The sequence below is a fragment of the Penicillium cosmopolitanum genome (assembly GCF_028827165.1).
Source record: "Penicillium cosmopolitanum strain IBT 29677 chromosome Unknown utg000008l:1.0-4398992.0:1.0-4402845.0, whole genome shotgun sequence".
NCBI classification, from domain to species: Eukaryota; Fungi; Ascomycota; class Eurotiomycetes; order Eurotiales; family Aspergillaceae; genus Penicillium; species Penicillium cosmopolitanum.
In genome coordinates this window covers 1,309,879-1,329,089 of record NW_026622678.1, presented here as the reverse complement: position 1 = coordinate 1,329,089, position 19,211 = coordinate 1,309,879, and the positions used below count along the sequence as shown (strand labels likewise).

The following is a 19,211-nucleotide window of genomic DNA, read 5'->3' as shown; positions in this document are numbered from 1 at the left end:
CGCAGAAAAATGTTGAGCGCCCAATGTGGTTGAGCAGCGAGAGGAGGACAAAGAGGGTGGCGCGACCCCAGGCTGAAGAACCACCAGTGGGTCTCTTGGTAACTTTGCCCATGTTTAAATGGGATGGGATATGTGGTCCAATAGGGTCAGGGTTCTTGGGGGCAATCGAATCTGCTGAGACGGTGAGTGGAGGAGGTAGTATTGGTGAATGCATGTATGGAGTGTGGTATCTCGGACAGTCAGTACGAAGTACGGAGTACTCCATACTCACAGCAGAGAAGAGGTCGGAGGGTCGAGAGATCAGCGGGAGGAGTTCATGCGTAAAGTCGAAAATTGCAAGTGGGTCTCTGTTGTATGTATGGTTAATTTGCAAAACTCAATTCAGCCCGGAAACCCCCTTTTTTAACCCTTTTCAGCCCATTTCAGGTACAGCGGACGGTGGCGCGTAATGCAAATTCACCACTTTCCATGGACCGCGGCCGCTTTGGTCCTTTTTTTTCTCTTTTTTCTTTCTTTTCTTTCTTTTTTGCCCCCCCTCCAACCTTTTCCGTCTTGGGCTTTTCTCCTCTCAAGAGCTGATCGTCGTTTGTCTTCGGTTCTTCTTTTTTTTTTTGCTTGATTTTATTTTTTTCTCTCTTCTCGTCGTCCTTAATCTTCTTGTTCTGCTCGTTTCCTCCTTTCCCCACCGCTTCTCTCCTTCGCTGGGATCCCTGACTTGTGTAACCACAAGCAAAACTCAAAAAACCACAGGACCTTTGCGATTTCTTCTGGCCAATCTTTCTTGTGAGTCGCTTCGGGTTTGCCGATACTTGAATTGATGCTGACCTGAGATTCCTTGACCCAATAGAGACTGCATTGAGTCTTCCTGCTGAGACCCATTGCTTTGCTTTTTCCCTCACTTCCCAACCTTCTTCCGGGACCCTTCCAACATACAACTTGAACATTGAAGGTGGATAAGCTCGTCTGCTTTCCCTAATACATACATACCACCATGTCGTCCACCGCAGTTCCCAAGCGCGTTGCGCTGAACCGCAACCCCGCCACTGAGAACTCCGTTCCCAGCTCGGTCTCCGCGTCGCCTTTTGATAGCCCGCGCCAGTCGCCCTCGTCGACCTCTCTGTCCTCCCTGGGTTCCGATCAGGAGAAGGTCAAGATGCTCGACACCTATGGCAACGAGTTCAAGATCCCCGACTTCACCATCAAGCAGATCCGCGATGCCATCCCCGCTCACTGCTTCCATCGCTCCGCCATCACCAGCTTGTACTATGTCTTCCGTGACATTGCCATCCTCGCCGCCGTTTTCTACCTCTTCAACCACTATGTCACCCCGGAGTATGTTCCTTCCATGCCGGCTCGCGTTGTCCTCTGGACTTTGTACACCGTCATTCAGGGTATGGTCGGTACCGGTGTCTGGGTTCTGGCCCACGAGTGCGGTCACCAGGCTTTCTCGCCCTCCAAGGTGCTGAACGACACTGTTGGATGGATCTGCCACTCAGCTCTGCTGGTCCCCCTACTTCTCCTGGAAGATCTCCCACGGCAAGCACCACAAGGCCACCGGTAACATTGCCCGCGACATGGTCTTCGTTCCCAAGACCCGTCAGCAGTACGCTACTCGCGTTGGCAAGACCATGCACGAACTTGCCGAACTTGTCGAGGAGACCCCCATCGCCACTGCTACCCACATGATCCTCCAGCAGCTGTTCGGCTGGCCCCTGTACCTGGTCTCCAACGTCACCGGCCACAACAACCACGCTAAGCAGCCCGAGGGCCGTGGTGTCGGCAAGGCCAACGGCTGGTTCGGCGGTGTCAACCACTTCAACCCTGCCAGCCCTCTGTACGAGGCCAAGGACGCCAAGCTCATTGCCCTGAGCGACCTCGGTCTCATCATCACTGGCTCCGTTCTGTACTATATCGGCACCACCTATGGCTGGTTGAACCTTGCCGTCTGGTACGGTATCCCCTACCTGTGGGTGAACCACTGGCTCGGTAAGCATCATTTCTCCCTATACCTACACCAAAGCATGTCAGTATATCAGTTCAACAGAAGCTAACTCACTTTTCAGTTGCCATCACCTTCCTGCAGCACACCGACCCCTCCCTTCCTCACTACCAGCCCGAGGTCTGGAACTTCGCCCGTGGTGCCGCCGCTACCATCGACCGTGACTTCGGCTTCGTCGGCCGCCACATCTTCCACGGTATCATCGAGACCCACGTGCTGCACCACTATGTCAGCAACATCCCCTTCTACAACGCCGACGAGGCCAGCGAGGCCATCAAGGGTGTTATGGGCAACCACTACCGCACCGAGGCCCAGACCGGATGGACCGGCTTCATCAAGGCTATCTGGACCAGCGCCCGTGTCTGCCAGTGGGTTGAGCCCACCGAGGGTGCCACTGGTGAGAGCCAGGGTGTCCTGTTCTACCGCAACACCAACCGCATCGGTGTTCCTCCTTCCAAGATTGCGGTCAACTAGACGAGTGAAAACTGGGGATAGAGAATCCGATTTTTTTTTCCGCTTTAGGCTGTCCATTTTGTTTGTGATAATTTTGTGTACACATGTTGACTGACGCGCATACACACACTCGACGAGATCTCGTGAGAATATAGAAGCGAGTGTGATTTCTTTTGGCAAAGGTGGTGATACAGAGATTTTTCGGCTGTTGATCTAAGATAGATGCCTTAACTGCTCGTTCTAATCAGTGTTTTGTTTTGTTGTCCACTGTCGTTGTGATTAATCTCAAGCGCATTTCATACCATGGTGTTTCTCCCATTTAAAACACTTGGCTCTATATCTCTCTCGGTCCTGTTCCTGTCTTGGATAAAGGGGAACAGGCCTAAAATTTCTCGGTTGTCATGTTCTCTGGTGTTGGGCTGTTTTGTTTCGAGCGAAGATAGTTTTCTTTGAGAGTCTGTCACTTCTGCAGACCTTGGTGATATGACGAGACCATGAGTGAATTCAGCACTTCTATGCAAACAACAGATATCATGATCCTTTGTAAGAAGTAGGAAGTAGGAAGTTGGTGGCAGAGAAAAGTGAAAGGAAGAGGGAGAGTTGAGGTGGCACAAAAACAAGAAAGACGTTGGACTCTTGCGGGGTAGTTCAACTTCTGCCCTGATTTCGTCCAAGTACACCCTGGGGTATGCTAGGCCTAGTTACTAATAGCTAAAGCCTAAGGTACTCGTACTCCGAGGCACGGCCTTCCGCCACCAGCCGGTTGGAGATCCCAAACCTGTCATTGGCAGCCTTGCAGATCCTCTTCCCATGCATGCACAACGGTTTTTCTTGTTGTCTGTCTACAACGCTCCATGGCGGCCAATCGACCTGGTGTTTCTGCTAGGGTGGCAGCGTCCCAAAATTACAAGTTTTCTCTACAAATTGAGACCCGAACTATTATATGGTACAAATAGCTAGGTTCAGGAACTAATTGGTGCCAGTATGTTAGTACTAGTACTAGTACATAGTGTAGTAGATAGTCAGTATTAGAGATACAAAATATAGCACTATACTACTTGGTATCCTACTCATTTACATACTTAGTAACGTAATATGGATCCTGAAATTAGCCCAAATTATGATCATGAAAATCATTCCTCGCTATTTTATTCGTACTCCCGAGTAGATCCTGCGGGGAGATATTTGAGCCGCCTTCGGAACCCGAAGCCCTCTGGAGCCCTCTCCCAATATATGAGTCGGGAGAACTTCAATCCCACCGCAAAAAAAGTATTTATACATAATTCATGGCGTCAATTTTATTACTTTGTAATTATTCTCACATAAAAAATTGCTCATCGACTCACCTACAATGGCGCGCAGACCTGCTCGATGCTACCGTTATTGCAAGAACAAGGTTAGTGCTTACTCTTCCGAGTCTATACGCCACGAAGAACCGTCTTCTAATAGAGTGGTTTCAGCCATATCCCAAGTCACGCTTTAATCGTGGCGTTCCAGATGCTAAGATCCGTATCTTTGATCTGGGCCGAAAGAAGGCTTCCGTGGACGACTTCCCATGCGCCGTGCACTTGGTATCCAATGAATACGAACAGCTTAGCTCCGAAGCTCTGGAAGCTGCACGTATTTGTGCCAATAAGTAAAGGCGCCTAGTTTCCTATAAGCTTTACCTCATAATACGGCTACTAACTTTCTTCTAGATACCTCGTCAAAGTCGCAGGCAAAGAGTCCTTCCACATGCGCGTCCGTGTTCACCCTTACCATGTAATCCGGATCAACAAAATGCTGAGTGTCGCTGGTGCCGATCGTTTACAAACTGGAATGCGAGGCGCATTCGGTAAGCCAGCTGGCAAAGTGGCTCGAGTGAGTGTCGGTCAAATTCTGCTTTCTGTAAGAACTATCGATCGCCATCGCGCGACTGCAGTGGAGGCACTACGTCGCTCGATGTACAAGTTTCCTGGTCGGCAAAAGGTGGTTGTTAGCAAGATGTGGGGGTTTACTCCCTTGCCACGTGCTGAGTATTTACGTCTGAAGGAAGACGGCCTGGTGCGGAATGATGGTGCATATGTTCAGTTCAATAGGCGGAAAGGAGAGGTGGTAGAGAACATGAAGAACTTCCCACAGGCGTATACTAAGTCCACTGTGGAGGCTTTATGAGCTATCGTTGCCGCAGCAAATTTTCTGTCAATTCACTACACCATTCCTAATGAGGGCATACGCCGGTTAAATAGCCCCCAAATTGTACTCAGTAGGCCGATTATCGAGTAGTACCCGTTATTTTTTAGCTTGACTCATTTTTTCCTCCCTTCTGCTTTGTTATCATCTTTCGCTCCAGAATGTCGGTCTCTCCCTTGAGAGATCATATGCAGCTGGATTCAAATGAGATTCAACCCCAGATTCAAACCCCCAATAGATCCCAGCGACTCAAGTTTCGAGCCTCCTGTGACCCTTGTGCGGCATCCAAAGTACGCTGCACCAAAGAGCAGCATGGATGTTCGCGCTGTACCAAAAACGGTCTAAAATGTGTTTATGGTCGATCGCAACGGAAGGGTAAACCCCCTTCCAACAAATCTGCCTCCATGCAACAACCTTCTCCGTCTCCTCCGTCTCCTCCTCAGGTCCCAACACCTTCACTGTGGCCTAACAACCGAGAAGCCGTTCATCACTACCCAAATCCCCACCTCAACACCAACTGCATCTGGTATAGATCGAATATGCTATCAGAGGCCAGCTCCCAGAATCAAAAATCAGATAATTCTATGACAACAGGAGGAGAAGGAAACACCCCAAGCAGCTTAGATTCACATCAGCCGCTGCCAGACCGTAATAATACACCACAGACGTCTATAAGCTCGGGGCATATGTCATGGCCCAATCTGGAAGATGCGGACCCCTCGACTTATAGCGGTGATTTCGACCCTCTTCCGATGACCTTTGCCTCTGAAGATCATATTCATTTAGACTATGATGACATGAATGGTGTTGAAAAAGCAGACGACAATGATGAAAGAGAAGAGGAGCGAGAGCGAGAGAATGCCAATGAAAATCAGCATGAACCATGCATTACAGTAGCATGCCGGGTTCTCTCTTCGCTATACGAATTCGTACGCTGCGACTGTGTAAATGGTCACTACGGCAACAGCGGCTCGTCCAACCAATGCAAAGATCTCGCCCAAGCAAAAGAAGGTCCTAGGAGTGATATTGTGTTTCGCATTACCCAATCAGCCACAGAGGAGGTGTCCCGATTGCTGAATTGCACGGGGATTATCTGCGCCCAGGAATTGCTGGTTCTCAGCGCGATTCTCTGCAAAATCCTCACTTGGTATCAAGCACTGTACCAATCGGAGATTTCCCGCTTTTTCTCAGACCAGACACAAGACGCTCACCTTACTACTTCAATTGACCCTCATCATCATTCGAGTGGTGGGACAGATGGCCAGTCAAATGGTTCACGACAAGTCGACGGCGGTGACTCAATGTATAGGGTCCCATTGATCATTCCATTGAGCACAGGGGGCTTAAATGTTTCCCGTGCCACGGAAACGAAGATGAAGGCTCAGCTTTTGCTATGTCAAGTACAAACTTTACACCAAGTATGTCAGAGTCTTGATCGTCGGGCTCAGGCAGCTGAGGATATGCGGGGAGAAAAGAGTTTATCTACAGGGTCCAATGCACAGCTCTTGGAGAAGGTACGCGAACTTCAACTTGTATTGACAAACATCTGTACGCAGTCGCCGGAGTATAATAGTTAGACGACGTGGGGGGGTCCCGGGATCACTTCCTGTGCAATTTTATGTATAATAAGAGACCTCTCTATCTCAGAACATTTAGTCTTTTCCAAACATCCGGCTCCTATAAGTTCCTATCCAAACCCGTTCACCAGTCAGCCGACTCCTATTTCAACATCTACAATCGACAACAGGGCCTCGATCCAGCTACTGGACCACCCTCTCTACGAACCAAAACACTCCGATTCTTCTCCTGCGTCGAAACAGCCACATCCAGACCCGGATTGCCCGTGAAAAAGTTCACTGGCTTCAAACCGACAATCATCTTCTCCGACGGCATAACTGGCCAATCCTCGATGCGCGGATTATGCGTAGAACCAAAGGTATGCCAGACGACGATATCTTCGTTCCGCACGTCCGAAGCTCCCTTGCTCTTACGCGCCTCGATCGCAGATGCAATGCCCTCGCCACCGAGCGACTGCATCGTGTATCGGCCAGCAGAAAATAATTCATCATCTTGATACCGCGTCACCCACACCGCGTGTTGACCGAACTCGGACCGTCTGGCGTGGTAGGAATCTTTCTGGGCGAGGAGAAGTTGGCTATAGCAAGGGAGTAACTTGAATCCCACTGGTGTCCCTGTGATGGGATTGATATGATTCTCGTTGATTATCTTGAAGGCACGGTTTTTTGTGTGGTCGAGGTCATGTCCGCCCTCTTCAGTGACGATTTTTGACTGGGTGGTGTACCCCACGCCGAGAGGGTTATGGATGGCCGGGTCATTAACAGGCAGGGCTTTGGATTCCTCGATCTGGAGGGAGTTGGCAGTTCCATCGATGGCAGGGTCTATTCGGAGAGAGAAGAGGTGTTGATGGTATGGTGCCAGAACTCCTGGTGCAACGACAGTGCCGTAGCTAACTTTGTCGCCGATGTTGATGGGTGCTGTGGAGAGGATTCCTGTAGCACGCACTTCGTAGTGTATTGATGCGTCTTGGCTAAAGTGGAAAGCGAATATGTATTCGTAATTGCTGACTGTGATAATAGTCTGTAGCACAAGGATCCGGGATCGAGTGACCGCTGCATTCTGCGTACGGTGGTTGGTATGTTTCCAGAGGATCCCATCGTCTTGTTCGTGGCAGCAGATCACATTAGGGAGTTTGAGTGGCTCGCCAGCGGCGGTGTTGTGCCATCCATCGAAGTATTTGATCAGGCCGAGGCAGTCACAGCCCAGTTGCAAATTATTTGCATTGATCCCAGCACCATCGTTCCCTAGATCGAAGGCTGCTTTGCGAGGATAAGGGGATCTTGGATCGCCATACGGCACAAACATCTCCGATAAAGAGAGTCGATAGAACAAACTTCGGTCATCGTACCGGATATCGTGCAGAGTGAGACCCTCGCGGTAGTTGAAGCCCACGCGCATAGTCCACTTCTCCCAGGAAAGACGGTTTCCATCAACTTGGAATGATGGCCCTTCGGGCTGGACGACTTGGTAGGGCTTGGTAGTTGTACGTGGAGGCGGTCGAAGACTGGGATGGTATTCACTCAATTCTGTCGAGTGAATTTTGCAGTTATCATATGGCTTTGCGTCCTCCCTCGTTCTCTCCTCCTCTGATGATGGTAGGTGGTATACCTTCGTAACCTCCAATTTCTCGGATACCTCTGCGCAAAGTTCAAGTGGATAAGCATAGTAATTCGCATCTGCGCTGTCGAGTAAACGCATATAAAACCAGCACTATCTATCGGTCAGACTAATTTTATAGCAAAGTCCTTTGTCGGCAATCATATACTTACCATTGTAGTCCGTTCGTTCATATCATTCATCCCATCAGTCGCATAAGCCCATGCTTCAATCACAACCGTTGCCCCCGGTGGCAGTTTGAGCTTTTGTATTTCTGCCTCAATTCTTGGATCCGCTCTACATGCCTTTTCGACGGCCTGCATGTAGGCAGAATCGATATACGAATGCTTGCCAATGAGGTGCTCTGTCCCAATCACGAAATGAGAGTCAATGTTGACGAGGATCTCTATCAGCTCATTTGATCCGGATGCTCCTCGAGAAATGACTTGCACGCGGGCAATTCGAGCTGGACGCGATGCCGAGGCTTGATTGAGATGCTCTGCCTGCAGAAAGGGGACCATCTCGCTCTTGGACGGTTCCTTCAGCGTGATGAGCCGGAAGTTCAAGCTCTTGCCTTGGAAGTCCTTTTTAACAATTGCAGCAACCTGTCTCATGACCCCATATCAGTAAAAAATGATCAAACATAGCCGATAAGACTCTTACCTTTGCAATTTCTCCCGAGGTGAGGGGGTCGAATGGATGTGTAGAAACAGACATCGTGCCAGTAACAATGATAGCAAGTGGTATACTAAATATTCAATTCGATAATGTCGACTGTTTTCCTAATCGACTATGGGGTCCGTTCAAGTTGTTCGGAATCAATGAGGAACTAAGGGAGGTGCAAAAGGACTCAGTCTCAGTGTGAACCACTTCGTATATCTGTAAAGAACGGGTTGGACAGTCCGAGCTCGATTTGCGCCTGGGGGTTCTTTTAAATTCGTTTCGAAAATATAAAATTCAAGGCCCTCGATTTCCAAATACGAACGTCAGATGCGCGATATTCGCTAAGGTATAAGAATAGCCGGATCCTGCCGTTTGGTTCCCCGCCCTAATGCGGCATCTCCGCTAAGGTAAAGATTAGCCGGTGCGGGGTGGAGATGGTGATTATCTTCGACTCAAAAGGCTAGGCGGTCCTAGCCGTCACTGATAGTTTTGATGGATGATCTCAGTGGTTCAAATGCACTAGTTTATCTATCATCGTTTGATTAGGTAATTGTTCTGGGATTTTTTGCTTGATGTACGTTCATCCATGATTTGTATTCTCCATTTATTGCATTGGGGTGCTTTACTTAGTCCCGGGCATCCTCGATGGATACTACTAGGTAAAAATATTAATCATATGGTAGGTTTTCATTCTTGCTTTTACAACTTGAACCGAAAAATCTCCCTTGGCAATTTAGGTTCGGGGGGAGATATTTGTCCCTGTCCAACTTGAAATGACCCTCCACCTAGTATCAACTTCTCAATGCCATCTCTCATTATTTTGCATAGTCTGTGGACCTTGCAATAGGACCCCAGCTGTCGAGTAATTCCAAAGTGCTTTGACATTTGTTTCTGATAGTCACCTCGCAATCGCTGCCTAGAACGACTCGGGGTGGCAGCTGTCTACCCTCTGCAGATCCCGATGCCGTCAAAATGTCGACAGTTGTGTCCGCACCTTTTTTCACATCACCGGGCTGGTTCCCATTGACCGCCAACAAGGCATTTCGTGTCTGACCAGAAGGCGTTTTTTCGTCTTCATACGCAGGGATTCGTGCTTCCGCCGAGACCTTTGCCCCGGGCTTTAAGAATCCCGTCCGAAAGTATCCCGGTTCGATGACAGTAGCCGCGATCTCAAACGGCTCCAACTCAACACGAAGGGATTCCGCCAGGGATGACATGCATGCTTTGGTCATGCCGTAGAATGAAAAGCTCGCTCCACCTCTCCAGGATCCCAAGCTTCCAAATGTAGCAATGGTCGCACGGGGGCGACCAGACCCTGGCAAAGGTTGTTCCCTTATCAGCGGAAGGAAAGCACGAATAGTGTTTGTTGTGCCGAACACATTGACATTGAATTGCTGTTGAGCTTCACCGGGCGTGACCTCTTCGACTGCGCCTTCGAGAATGTAGCCCGCCGCATTGATCAAATAATCAATTCGGCCGTATTTGGCCACGGCATGATGTGCGACCTTTTCAATCTCGGGGTAGGAGCTCGTGACGTCGAAAGCAATGGTGTATGCGCCTTTCTTCTCAAGGTCTTGAAGTTTCGCTGGATCGCGCGCGGTCGCGATTACATGGTGCCCTCTTTCAAGAGCAGCTCGTGCAATCTCGAAGCCAAAGCCCGAGCTGGCAGCAGTGATAAACCAAACGGGAGTCGAGGATTCAGTTGACATGATCGGGCCCAGGTGATACAATCAGTGGGTTCCAAAGGTTGGTTGTGTTGGTCCGTTTTCCAGGAAAGGTCGGTTTATATATGTAGTCGTGATCCAACTTGAACGTCAACTCGATTTTCGGAGATAAGATACTTTATGTCATCATTCACCTTGGTGGATGCAATTGCATTGCTGAATGGGGACGACACGGCGGAGGCGGCATCGGGTGAGCGTTGTGAGTGGCCCGGGTCATCCCAAGTAAATCCATTGCTTAACGCCGAGTTCTCTCTACAAAACACGGAAGCCGTTAAGCCTCCAGGGAATCATGACTAATTGGTCCAAATTTTAGAGAGTATTTAAAGCCTCGCCTAGCCTTCTTCTTTGGTTCAGAGGTACCGCCGCCTCCGATACAAATCCGTTGGAGCTGGTTGACACATAGTCGACCAACACCGGATGTCTATCTTTTCTACCCGTTATGTACCGAGACTCATTATATTCTAGCAAGTATCGTGAACAATTGGGTCACCAGATGAAGCTGAAAGTACACAAGTTGAGCCTCATATTATCCTAGTCATCCTTCAACTTGAATCTAAAACCCAAGATTTCGAGGGCTTACACCATGCACATCACGCTAACGACCCATGTCATAAATGCATTCGTCTCTATCAAACATTCACCACCTGATTAAAACTATTTTTATTCAACATATGCAGCTAGTACCTATAGCTTAGCTGGAGGCTGGTTTTGGCCCCCAGAGTAGCTGAAACGTACCTTTGCTATAGCGTCTGTTAATCCTTGTCCAAGTACTCAGCTAATGTACTTATAAACGCGATGCACCTTCCTAATTCACAGGAGTCGTCCGAAGATCTACGAACCCATGATCTTGCGCTCCATATTGTACTCCGTACGGAGTACCCGATCCAATCGCCTGCCGTCAAGATGTGGCTATACGCGGCCTAGTTCGACAACCCTAGTCCCAACCTGTGGAAGTGATTGAGGTGATAATTTTGGGGCTGAATCGAGACTAAATACGGAATAGTTTGCTGTCCACGCTAATATCCCCAGCAAAAGAGGGGGTGCTTCTATTTACCCCAGGGGGTCAGTGATTTAAATACGCCTAAGAATCTCTAGAAATCGAAGCATCTCTTCATTCAGTCTTTGCCCTTCATCACGGGAAAACGCCATTCTTTTCTTGCATAAACCCTCCTAGGCTTGAGATATGGCCTCCTCGGTGGTCATGTTTTGCTCCTTCGCAGAGCTGATGAGCAGGAAACAACGCTGTGGTTATCTTAAAAAGGACAAAAGCCCGTGCGGTCGTGCAATCACTCGAGCAAGCCAAGATCTTGTGGAATCACACCTTGCCAAAATTGCCAGTAATGCTGCCTCTCTATCCGAATCCTTCACGTCACTTGCACAGATTGCCTTCTGTGGTCCGCACTTGAAGACTCGGGATGCTGCCCGGGCTGAGGAGCAGTGGTACGACGAATGGAACTCCACGGGCCATGGCACTGAACAAGAGAATGAACTTGCCACTGAATTGCATTCTCTTTCACTTCAAGTCAATACTAGCCTTGATGAGACTAGCTTTCATGAATTTGACGAAGAAGTTCTGCCATCGCCGATGACCTATTCGTCCATGGTGTCACCCTCGAAGGCTCTCAGAAAAGTATTGAACACACCACCCAATGAGAGATCCAAGGGTGCGGGTTTCGTTTATATCATTGCTTTGGATGATTCACCAGGGTTGTTCAAGGTTGGATACACAGTGAACCCCGAGGTGCGCACGCAAAAACATAAAAAATGCCACAAAAACATCAGGTTGCTTGACAAGCAATTGACAGCTTGGGCTCCTCGGGTAGAGAAACTCGTTCATGCGGAGCTCTCCACCTTTCAACTTCGGCAGAGCAAGAAGTGTCATAACTGTGAGACTCTCCACCGGGAGATATTCAGAGTTTCTGAAAAGGAGATCCGGGAAGTTCTGTACAAGTGGATCGGATTTTTTATTGAGAATCACAATCCGTATAACGAGGATGGGACTCTAAATGAGCAGGTGAAGCTACCCTATCCCGCCTCTGGGGACGAATTTCCAGAATCAACTCCTACAAAGAAAGGTCCAAAGAAAAGTCGTATGTCCACTATGTCTAGTAAGAAATATTCTACTAAAGACGAGGACGAGGATGAAGTATTCAGTCAGAAAACGGGGGTTTCCCGGCTCAATCTTCTGGGCTCTCAATTAAGTGGGCTAAACCTTAAAGATTAGCCATTATTTCTCGACCTCCAATATCCAATGGAAGCTCGGAATCATGAAGTGGAAAACTATCAAAGAGGGAGCGATCTGGGAAGATGGTCTGTATGCCTGAGACATCTCAGCCTCGACAAGACATGTCTAGTTTACTAGACGACTAGATAGATGACTGGCTGTCTATTACCAGTATGAACAGATACTATTTAAGCTGTGACATCTATAGCCTCCAGATATTGAGAGTTACATAATATTTCTCATTGTTTAGTTGAAATGTGACTACCTTAGGACTCCAGCAGCATGATAGTGGAGAATAGAAGTTACTCGTAGTATTTTCAAATCAGTCAAGTTATTTCTAGTTCGCATCTTTGAAACATTGCTATGGTATATGCAAAAGTAGTCACAGGCAAAAGAAAGGAATCTTCTAGAATATTTCACTCAAGCTCACTCCTCGGATCCCACAGATCGCAGCCCACCTTTCCATATTTCAACGTCTATCTCATAATCTTTTTTGGCATGCGTTCTCGTCCCCTTCCCATCCTCAGAACACTTTCGACTGGCAGCCCACGGGGCAAAAACAAGCTTCATGGTTCGCCGGGTGATGTACTCTGGTGGTTGCGGCGCTGGCATATGCAGAGAACTTTCTTTTTCGGGAATGCCTTCTGGTTTGCCATGTCCAGTGGTGGTCTTGGGTGTAGAGCCTGAGTCTATTTTGCGAGGTTCATCAGCCAGAGAGTCGTCCCGCTGTGAATCCTGGAGTTTGCTCGCTGCGCTATGAAATTGAGATCCTGTCTGTTCTTGTGGTGTTGACAAAGGCTGTGCACCATTCCATGGGGTCACTACCGAATGCGTCTCTTTTTTCAATGCAATTCGGCATGCAATTTGCGTGGACCAGAAGAACCCAAGAGCCGGAGTTTTGGGAGATGGGTCAGAATAGAAACCGTCCCCCCCAGCCAGTAAAAAACTTCTCTTGGTGTACCAAGCTAAGGATATCGTTGCGAGCAGGATTCTCGATGAGATATGAACCGTCAAATCGTTCGTCATCCGGGGCATGATAAGGAGAAGATGATATTGGAGAGGATGACGGGATTTGGGTAGACGAAAATTGCTGGTCAGGGGCATTCATCCTATTTCGAGGCATTGGAGATGCTGCACCTGTTTCACGCGCCGCCATAGCAGAATTCTGGCTTAAGATGGATGGAAACCCTGAACGGGGTGTAGGGCCCCCATTAACTGGCTCAGGTTCAAACCGATCTGAGACTTGGTTTGCCAGCACAATGGCAATGCCTTCCTTCGCAGCGAGATTGCGCAACATGTAGCCCAGTTTCGCGAGTTCTGTGGATCGCGCGGAGAGAGCGAGGATGTTGTTTGAGCTGTGTTCAGCGCGGTAGTTGGACGTAATGGAGTCGATGACTACCAGACCGACATTGTATCGTGCGATAGCGACTGGCAGTTGGTAATTGAGAATATGGTCCTGGGACTCTAGGTCCATGGCATTGATTGACAGGATGTTTTCTCAGGGACGGCTTCTGGTCGGGAGGAATGCTTGAGAGGTATGGCTGGCATTCAAGCAGCTGGTATATACGGCTGGTCGCCAACGGGTGCTCGGTCGATATGTAAATAGCTCGTTTATCCAGGCCCCGTGGTTTGGCTAATTGGGCAGCGAGTAGGAGGCTGAATAGGAATTGTGTCTTGCCGCTTCCACTACAATGAAGCTACCAGTTAGAGCAAGTCCATACAAAGCATTGTTCTGCTTCCTGCCACGTACCTCTCCCCTGTCACCTCAGTGACATACCCTGTCGGGATGCCTCCTCCCAGCAGCGCATCCAGTGCGGGGTCCAGGGTGGTGATGGTGTCCCATCTCGACGCGTCGAGCTTTGTCGTGGGGCCTAGATCAAGATTGCCTCCCTCTAGTATGATGCTCGAGCTTGGTTCTTGTCTTCCTATTGTTGATGGATTTGTTTGTGTTCTCTCGAGGCCAAGATCGCCGTGCAGGGCTTGGATGATTTGTGCGGAGAGCCGGCGGACATCTGCGGGGGGGACATGGGCGCGTTTCGCGATCTCGAGGGTGTCGAGGGTTATGAGGTCAACGGTCGTGATCTTGCCTCTCTCAAGAGGGGGAATAATGTGCGCGTACGATCGTGTCGCGAAGTTTGGGAGGACCGATAATAGATCCATAAGAAGGAAGACGTCGCAAGGTGCAAGCAGCCGCCATCGCGGTTCTTCAGTTGGGCCACCGCCAATCACACGCGCTCAACTACATGTCAGCGACACTTTACTGTTCACACCAGGACAAGTAAGTGAAATCGGTTTTCGGGTTATATTTAAAATGATATCACATTAGATGAATAGGAATATGTCTATCTCTTCAAATATCGGGATTGCAATAACCTTGAAGTTGGAAGTTCCGAAAGATCATGATAGCCCTGGAGCTTAGTACTATGTAGTAGTAAGTACTAGCATACTACAGCAAATATATATTCAAATTTAGTCAACACCTGGATTATCAAGACAGAACGATTAAGAATTCAAGTTCGAAATTCCTAGATACCTAGGTAGAAAACAGCTAGTATAGATTATTAGAAACTAAAATATAAGGCGTTGATTATTCTTTGCGCTATCTAGGCAATGATACAGTCAAGTTGTATCGCGGTCTCTCTTTTCCCCTCGTTCAAATATCAACCTTTTCAAATCTGAAACTTCATAACCTGCACAATCGATCTTGGCCCACTGAACGTATGTAACGGTCACTTCACTGATACTACTACTACGACTACAAGGCCTATCGACTAGTACTGCATAAAACTCAAATCAAGACTACTGTTTGACCATCCCCATCTCAACGTCTCATCCACACGCGAAACACGCGAACGACAGGTAAAACCCGACCCATCATTTCCCCTCTCTCCCACCAGAAACGGCGTCTCAAAAATGAAAGAAAGCACAAGCATAACGGCCAACCTCCGACACTGACAGTCCCTTGGTCTCACCCCCTACTGAAGATGCCACGGGTGGACCACTTCAACTTGCCAGCCTGCGATCCAAGCGTGACATGACAACCAGCTCCAGAGCCCACACTGACGAATCAACCCACTGACATGCGTCAAGCGGAACCATGATTTCATGACCGTTAGCCGTGGTCTAGACAGAATCCTTGGGGCTGGCTGGCTGGCCCTGTTATTCCTGCCAGTTACTTCCCCATTTTCAAGAGAGGAATCAGGAGTCAACCCGCCCCCCCCCCCTTCTCCCAAAAGGATCTCAAAGGTGGTTCAAGGTCGATCGACTCTGCCACAAATTCACTCCACAATCATATAAAGTGTCTCATCGCAAATTTCAACTGGCGGCGGCATGACCCGGGTCGACCCCGCTCCATGCCAGCGGGACAGGTAGACCGGTGCTTGGCCTTGCGTGAGGAAAACCGATAGCGTATTATCTGGTTGCTCGTTTTGGTCAGGAAAGGGTGGGTGAGCAGGAATGGGGCTTGTTCAGCCTTGCTGTGGATACTGAGGGCTTGAGGGGAGGAGGGGGCTGCTTGAAGAGCGACAGCCACTAAATCCTCCGCTCGCTAATATGTAAACGTTACGCGGAGGATTGCTCCGTAGTGGCTTACGGTGGGTTCGAGTTGATTTTTAGCGTTCCTTCAACAGCTGGAGTGTGAACTGTACGATACTCCATCCTCCGAAGGTATATTCCAGTTCTTTATTCCAAATTTGTCACTGATGTGGGTGTTTGGGGGCGGTTAGTATGTTACTTTTTTGGACTGCGCTTGGCGAGATGCGCTCTGAATCCACTGTACGGGCTATGTGCAGATATGAAGGGTGTTTACAGAACTATTTTGGATATTGCCTAGAGGCCATTTCGACCGGTCTGGCATAAAGTGGAGTGGGCATTTTGATGGGCCGCCCGTTGGGGCTTTGCACGAGCACTGATGAGTACGAGTATGTACATGGGTTGCCCCCCCTTAAAGATTCTGAGAATGACAGGGTTGATCGTGTTGGTGACATGCGGATCAGACGATCATGGTCTGTTTCACACCGTCAACGATGATCGGCGTGGCTGGCGTTGCAGGTGGGTATGTACGGAGGAATCCTTTTTGGATACAGAAGAGTGCTGGATTCCTTAGGCTGCGTCGGGGAAGTCGGGGGGGCTCGGGGTTTATTAGTGTGTTATATGGAGCCCGGTTTCGCGTTTGGCCCTTGTACATGCTCTGTACTCTGTACTCTGTACTGTACGCATTAATTACAGCTGTACCTGTCCGATTGAGGTAGTCTCTGGACCTGTTTGTCTCGACATCATGCATCTACCTACTCCGTACGGGAGTAGACACGCCGGCGTTTCTGGAGTGGTTCACACGATGATTTTCCACGTGGTGGTGGAAGTGACTAGCGGTCTACAAGACAGGCTTTAGCTTCTTTTGGTCAAAAGGGCCCGGCAGCTTCGGCATCCTGCGAGGTGCATTTAACATGGTAGAACTGATCTACGGAGTAGGGGGAGGAATGCTAGTCGTTGATAGCGGATGGTCGAGAACATGATATCACTGGTCGTCGTGAAGCCAGGCCACATCTGCCAGGATACAATACGTAGGCTACTACGAATGAAGGCACATGACCAACACACTCTGCTGGTTCGTGGCCTTGGCGAATGAGGCGATTCAAGACAGACAGGGGTCCTTTCGGCCGCAACCCGGCTTTTGCAAATGTGCGGAGCAGAAACCGGAGCCACAAGGGGCTTGAGGTACTTTGTTTTAGGGTGAACTACTTCATGTACTATGAGAAACATGGTGTGGTCAAAAGTACCCTTCGGGATGCCTGGGTACCTACTTTTGAGTCGACCCCGACACGGGAGAGTTGGCGGGGGGAGACGGCAGAGACAGGGCATTGCCACGGGGAGGATCTGCTCTAAACAATCGAGAGAAAGAGAGACCAAGAGTAGCCTAGAGCGCTAGTTTATCCTTGGAACGGTCCTTGCCCGACTCTCGAAATGAATTCTGTTAGAATTGATGATCAGGTTCTCGAGGAGGATGTTACGCGCTTGTCGATCTTCATGGCTCCGGTGGGAAACCGAGTGGAAACCGAGTCGAATGGCTAATCCTCTTTGCTGAATGCAGAGCGCAGAGGGGGAGAGGGTTGGAACCTAGCCTTTGACACGGCTTGATTTCCTCCAAGCGCCCATAAGCGAGCACCCTTGTCGATCCACTACTCGTAGGAACTAAAAAGTTAAACAAAGAGCAAGAAACAAAGAAAAATTGAAGGAGCATAGTCCGGACGAGGGAGAGAGAGCCAGGGGAAAAAAGACGCATACTATAAACATGCAGGATCGCGAGCCTACGAATGTTCAGCGGATCAGCACATAGACATTTTATGGTTATTACGTGTTGAACCTTGAGACTCTGGAACATACGAGCCTCTAGGTTGAGGGCGTCAGGCCATCATGGACTCTGGGGAAGGGTTTCTGCCCAACGAAGTCTATACATAGATGAGCGTTCTCTTTTCTTGGCCGAATAGCGGCGATCTCGCTTCAGGATTCGCGTGTATTTCAAGATTATTCATGTACTTCATACCAAGTACAGTACATACTATGTATCTGCTATCGGCCTCCGGGTCTGGCTGTGCATCTACCCGAGTAAGGCCCTCGAGTCAGCCCTGGGGCTGGTGGCGGTTGACCGCATGGCTGCTTGAATGATGGAGATCGTTCGAGAGTGCCGCTTGAATCAGAACTCTCTACAAAGTAGATCGACCTTTCCGAAGGAGACGACCCCCCGAAGCCCTAGTTTGTTGTGGCCCGGCTTCCCCGGTGGCTACGATTGGTTACGAGTATATCGCACGGGAAGAAACCATCGGAATACCGCTGTGCAAGATCAAAGTGTACTCGTACTGGTATCCCGTAAGAACATGGCCATACGGAGTACAGTACTGCATACTTTTGCATAAATGGAGTATGATGCTATGTACATATACTGTGTACGGTACTTCTGATACAGCAGTACGATACGCCGGTGGAGAATTGTGGACGGGAATGATAAAAAACTTGATGAAGCGAATTGCGCGCAGGAAACAAGCAAAAGCAAAAAGCGGCAGACCGAAGAAGAAGAGAATGCGAAAACCGAAAACCTACGAGTAGACCGTTAATCTGCGTCAAGGTCAACCCTGCAGTATTCGCCCCGACCTTTACCTGTTAAAGCGATCACACCGAAATTGATGTACCGGTTCTGGAGAAAGGGCGCGCAGCCCTCGGGTCGGGATGGGGCGGTGGCTTTTATTCGGTGCGGACCGCGTGGGGGATCGATACAGATACAAACAGAGAGAACAGGCTGCAGAAAATGGTGAGTAGTCTGTACTCCGTACGGAGTACCCGTACTTCGTATCCAACTCCGTATGTACTCTCGGCATGCTTGGGCTCGGGCTACAAATGTGGAGAGTAGAGCGCAACACAAAGGGCATTGATTCTTGGAGCGGCTTGGAGTTGGAGAGAGTCAAGTGATAGCTCATGAATCTTTCGCGCGTCCAGCATGTGTACCGGGGGGGAGGGGGAGACGATGGGCAAATCAGGGTGGGTGATAAAGCGGAGGCACCCGATTCAACCAATGATCAAGAGGCGTTCGGGCACTGGGTGATCGCGGATTTCGAACGAAGGAAGTGCAGATCAGAATTTATCGCATGAGAAGGGGACAAAAGGACCCGCCCCAGCGAGGGGATTGGTCGGGGGAGCGGGCAGCGCGAACCGAGTCCTGCCGAACATCGAATGGTTGGATGGTGGAATAGGTGGATGGGTCCAGCTGCACAATCGGGAGAGGATCGCTGGCCCTCTTTCGATTTCGCTC

The 19,211-nt window shown here is 49.3% G+C and overlaps 7 protein-coding genes across 7 annotated transcripts; 4 read left to right on the top strand and 3 right to left on the bottom strand.

The window, feature by feature from the left end:
• Positions 1-991: 991 nt before the first annotated feature.
• On the top strand, positions 992-2,473 carry N7509_007052 (oleate delta-12 desaturase odeA; the record flags this gene model as incomplete). The annotated part of the gene is made up of 3 exons (XM_056631689.1): positions 992-1,474; positions 1,527-1,986; positions 2,064-2,473. The coding sequence occupies 3 exons, from the start codon at positions 992-994 to the stop codon at positions 2,471-2,473; spliced, it is 1,353 nt and encodes a 450-aa protein (XP_056487240.1).
• Positions 2,474-3,803: 1,330 nt separating this feature from the next.
• N7509_007051 (60S ribosomal protein uL16) lies at positions 3,804-4,606 on the top strand (the record flags this gene model as incomplete). The annotated part of the gene is made up of 3 exons (XM_056631688.1): positions 3,804-3,848; positions 3,913-4,088; positions 4,150-4,606. The coding sequence occupies 3 exons, from the start codon at positions 3,804-3,806 to the stop codon at positions 4,604-4,606; spliced, it is 678 nt and encodes a 225-aa protein (XP_056487239.1).
• Positions 4,607-4,785: 179 nt separating this feature from the next.
• On the top strand, positions 4,786-6,201 carry N7509_007050 (Zn(II)2Cys6 transcription factor; the record flags this gene model as incomplete). Its single annotated transcript, XM_056631687.1, has 1 exon — positions 4,786-6,201. One exon carries the CDS (start codon positions 4,786-4,788, stop codon positions 6,199-6,201), a length of 1,416 nt encoding a protein of 471 aa, XP_056487238.1.
• A 154-nt stretch (positions 6,202-6,355) lies between these two features.
• Positions 6,356-8,515, bottom strand: N7509_007049 (amine oxidase; the record flags this gene model as incomplete). The annotated part of the gene is made up of 3 exons (XM_056631686.1): positions 6,356-7,912; positions 7,972-8,403; positions 8,462-8,515. 3 exons carry the CDS (start codon positions 8,513-8,515, stop codon positions 6,356-6,358), a joined length of 2,043 nt encoding a protein of 680 aa, XP_056487237.1.
• A 761-nt stretch (positions 8,516-9,276) lies between these two features.
• On the bottom strand, positions 9,277-10,170 carry N7509_007048 (SDR family oxidoreductase; the record flags this gene model as incomplete). Its single annotated transcript, XM_056631685.1, has 1 exon — positions 9,277-10,170. The coding sequence occupies one exon, from the start codon at positions 10,168-10,170 to the stop codon at positions 9,277-9,279; it is 894 nt and encodes a 297-aa protein (XP_056487236.1).
• Positions 10,171-11,368: 1,198 nt separating this feature from the next.
• N7509_007047 (GIY-YIG nuclease family protein) lies at positions 11,369-12,409 on the top strand (the record flags this gene model as incomplete). Its single annotated transcript, XM_056631684.1, has 1 exon — positions 11,369-12,409. The coding sequence occupies one exon, from the start codon at positions 11,369-11,371 to the stop codon at positions 12,407-12,409; it is 1,041 nt and encodes a 346-aa protein (XP_056487235.1).
• A 426-nt stretch (positions 12,410-12,835) lies between these two features.
• N7509_007046 (putative DNA repair protein (Rad57)) lies at positions 12,836-14,569 on the bottom strand (the record flags this gene model as incomplete). Its single annotated transcript, XM_056631683.1, is given in 4 exon segments — positions 12,836-13,360; positions 13,371-13,871; positions 13,897-14,095; positions 14,160-14,569. The coding sequence occupies 4 exon segments, from the start codon at positions 14,567-14,569 to the stop codon at positions 12,836-12,838; spliced, it is 1,635 nt and encodes a 544-aa protein (XP_056487234.1).
• Between the last annotated feature and the right edge of the window lie 4,642 nt (positions 14,570-19,211).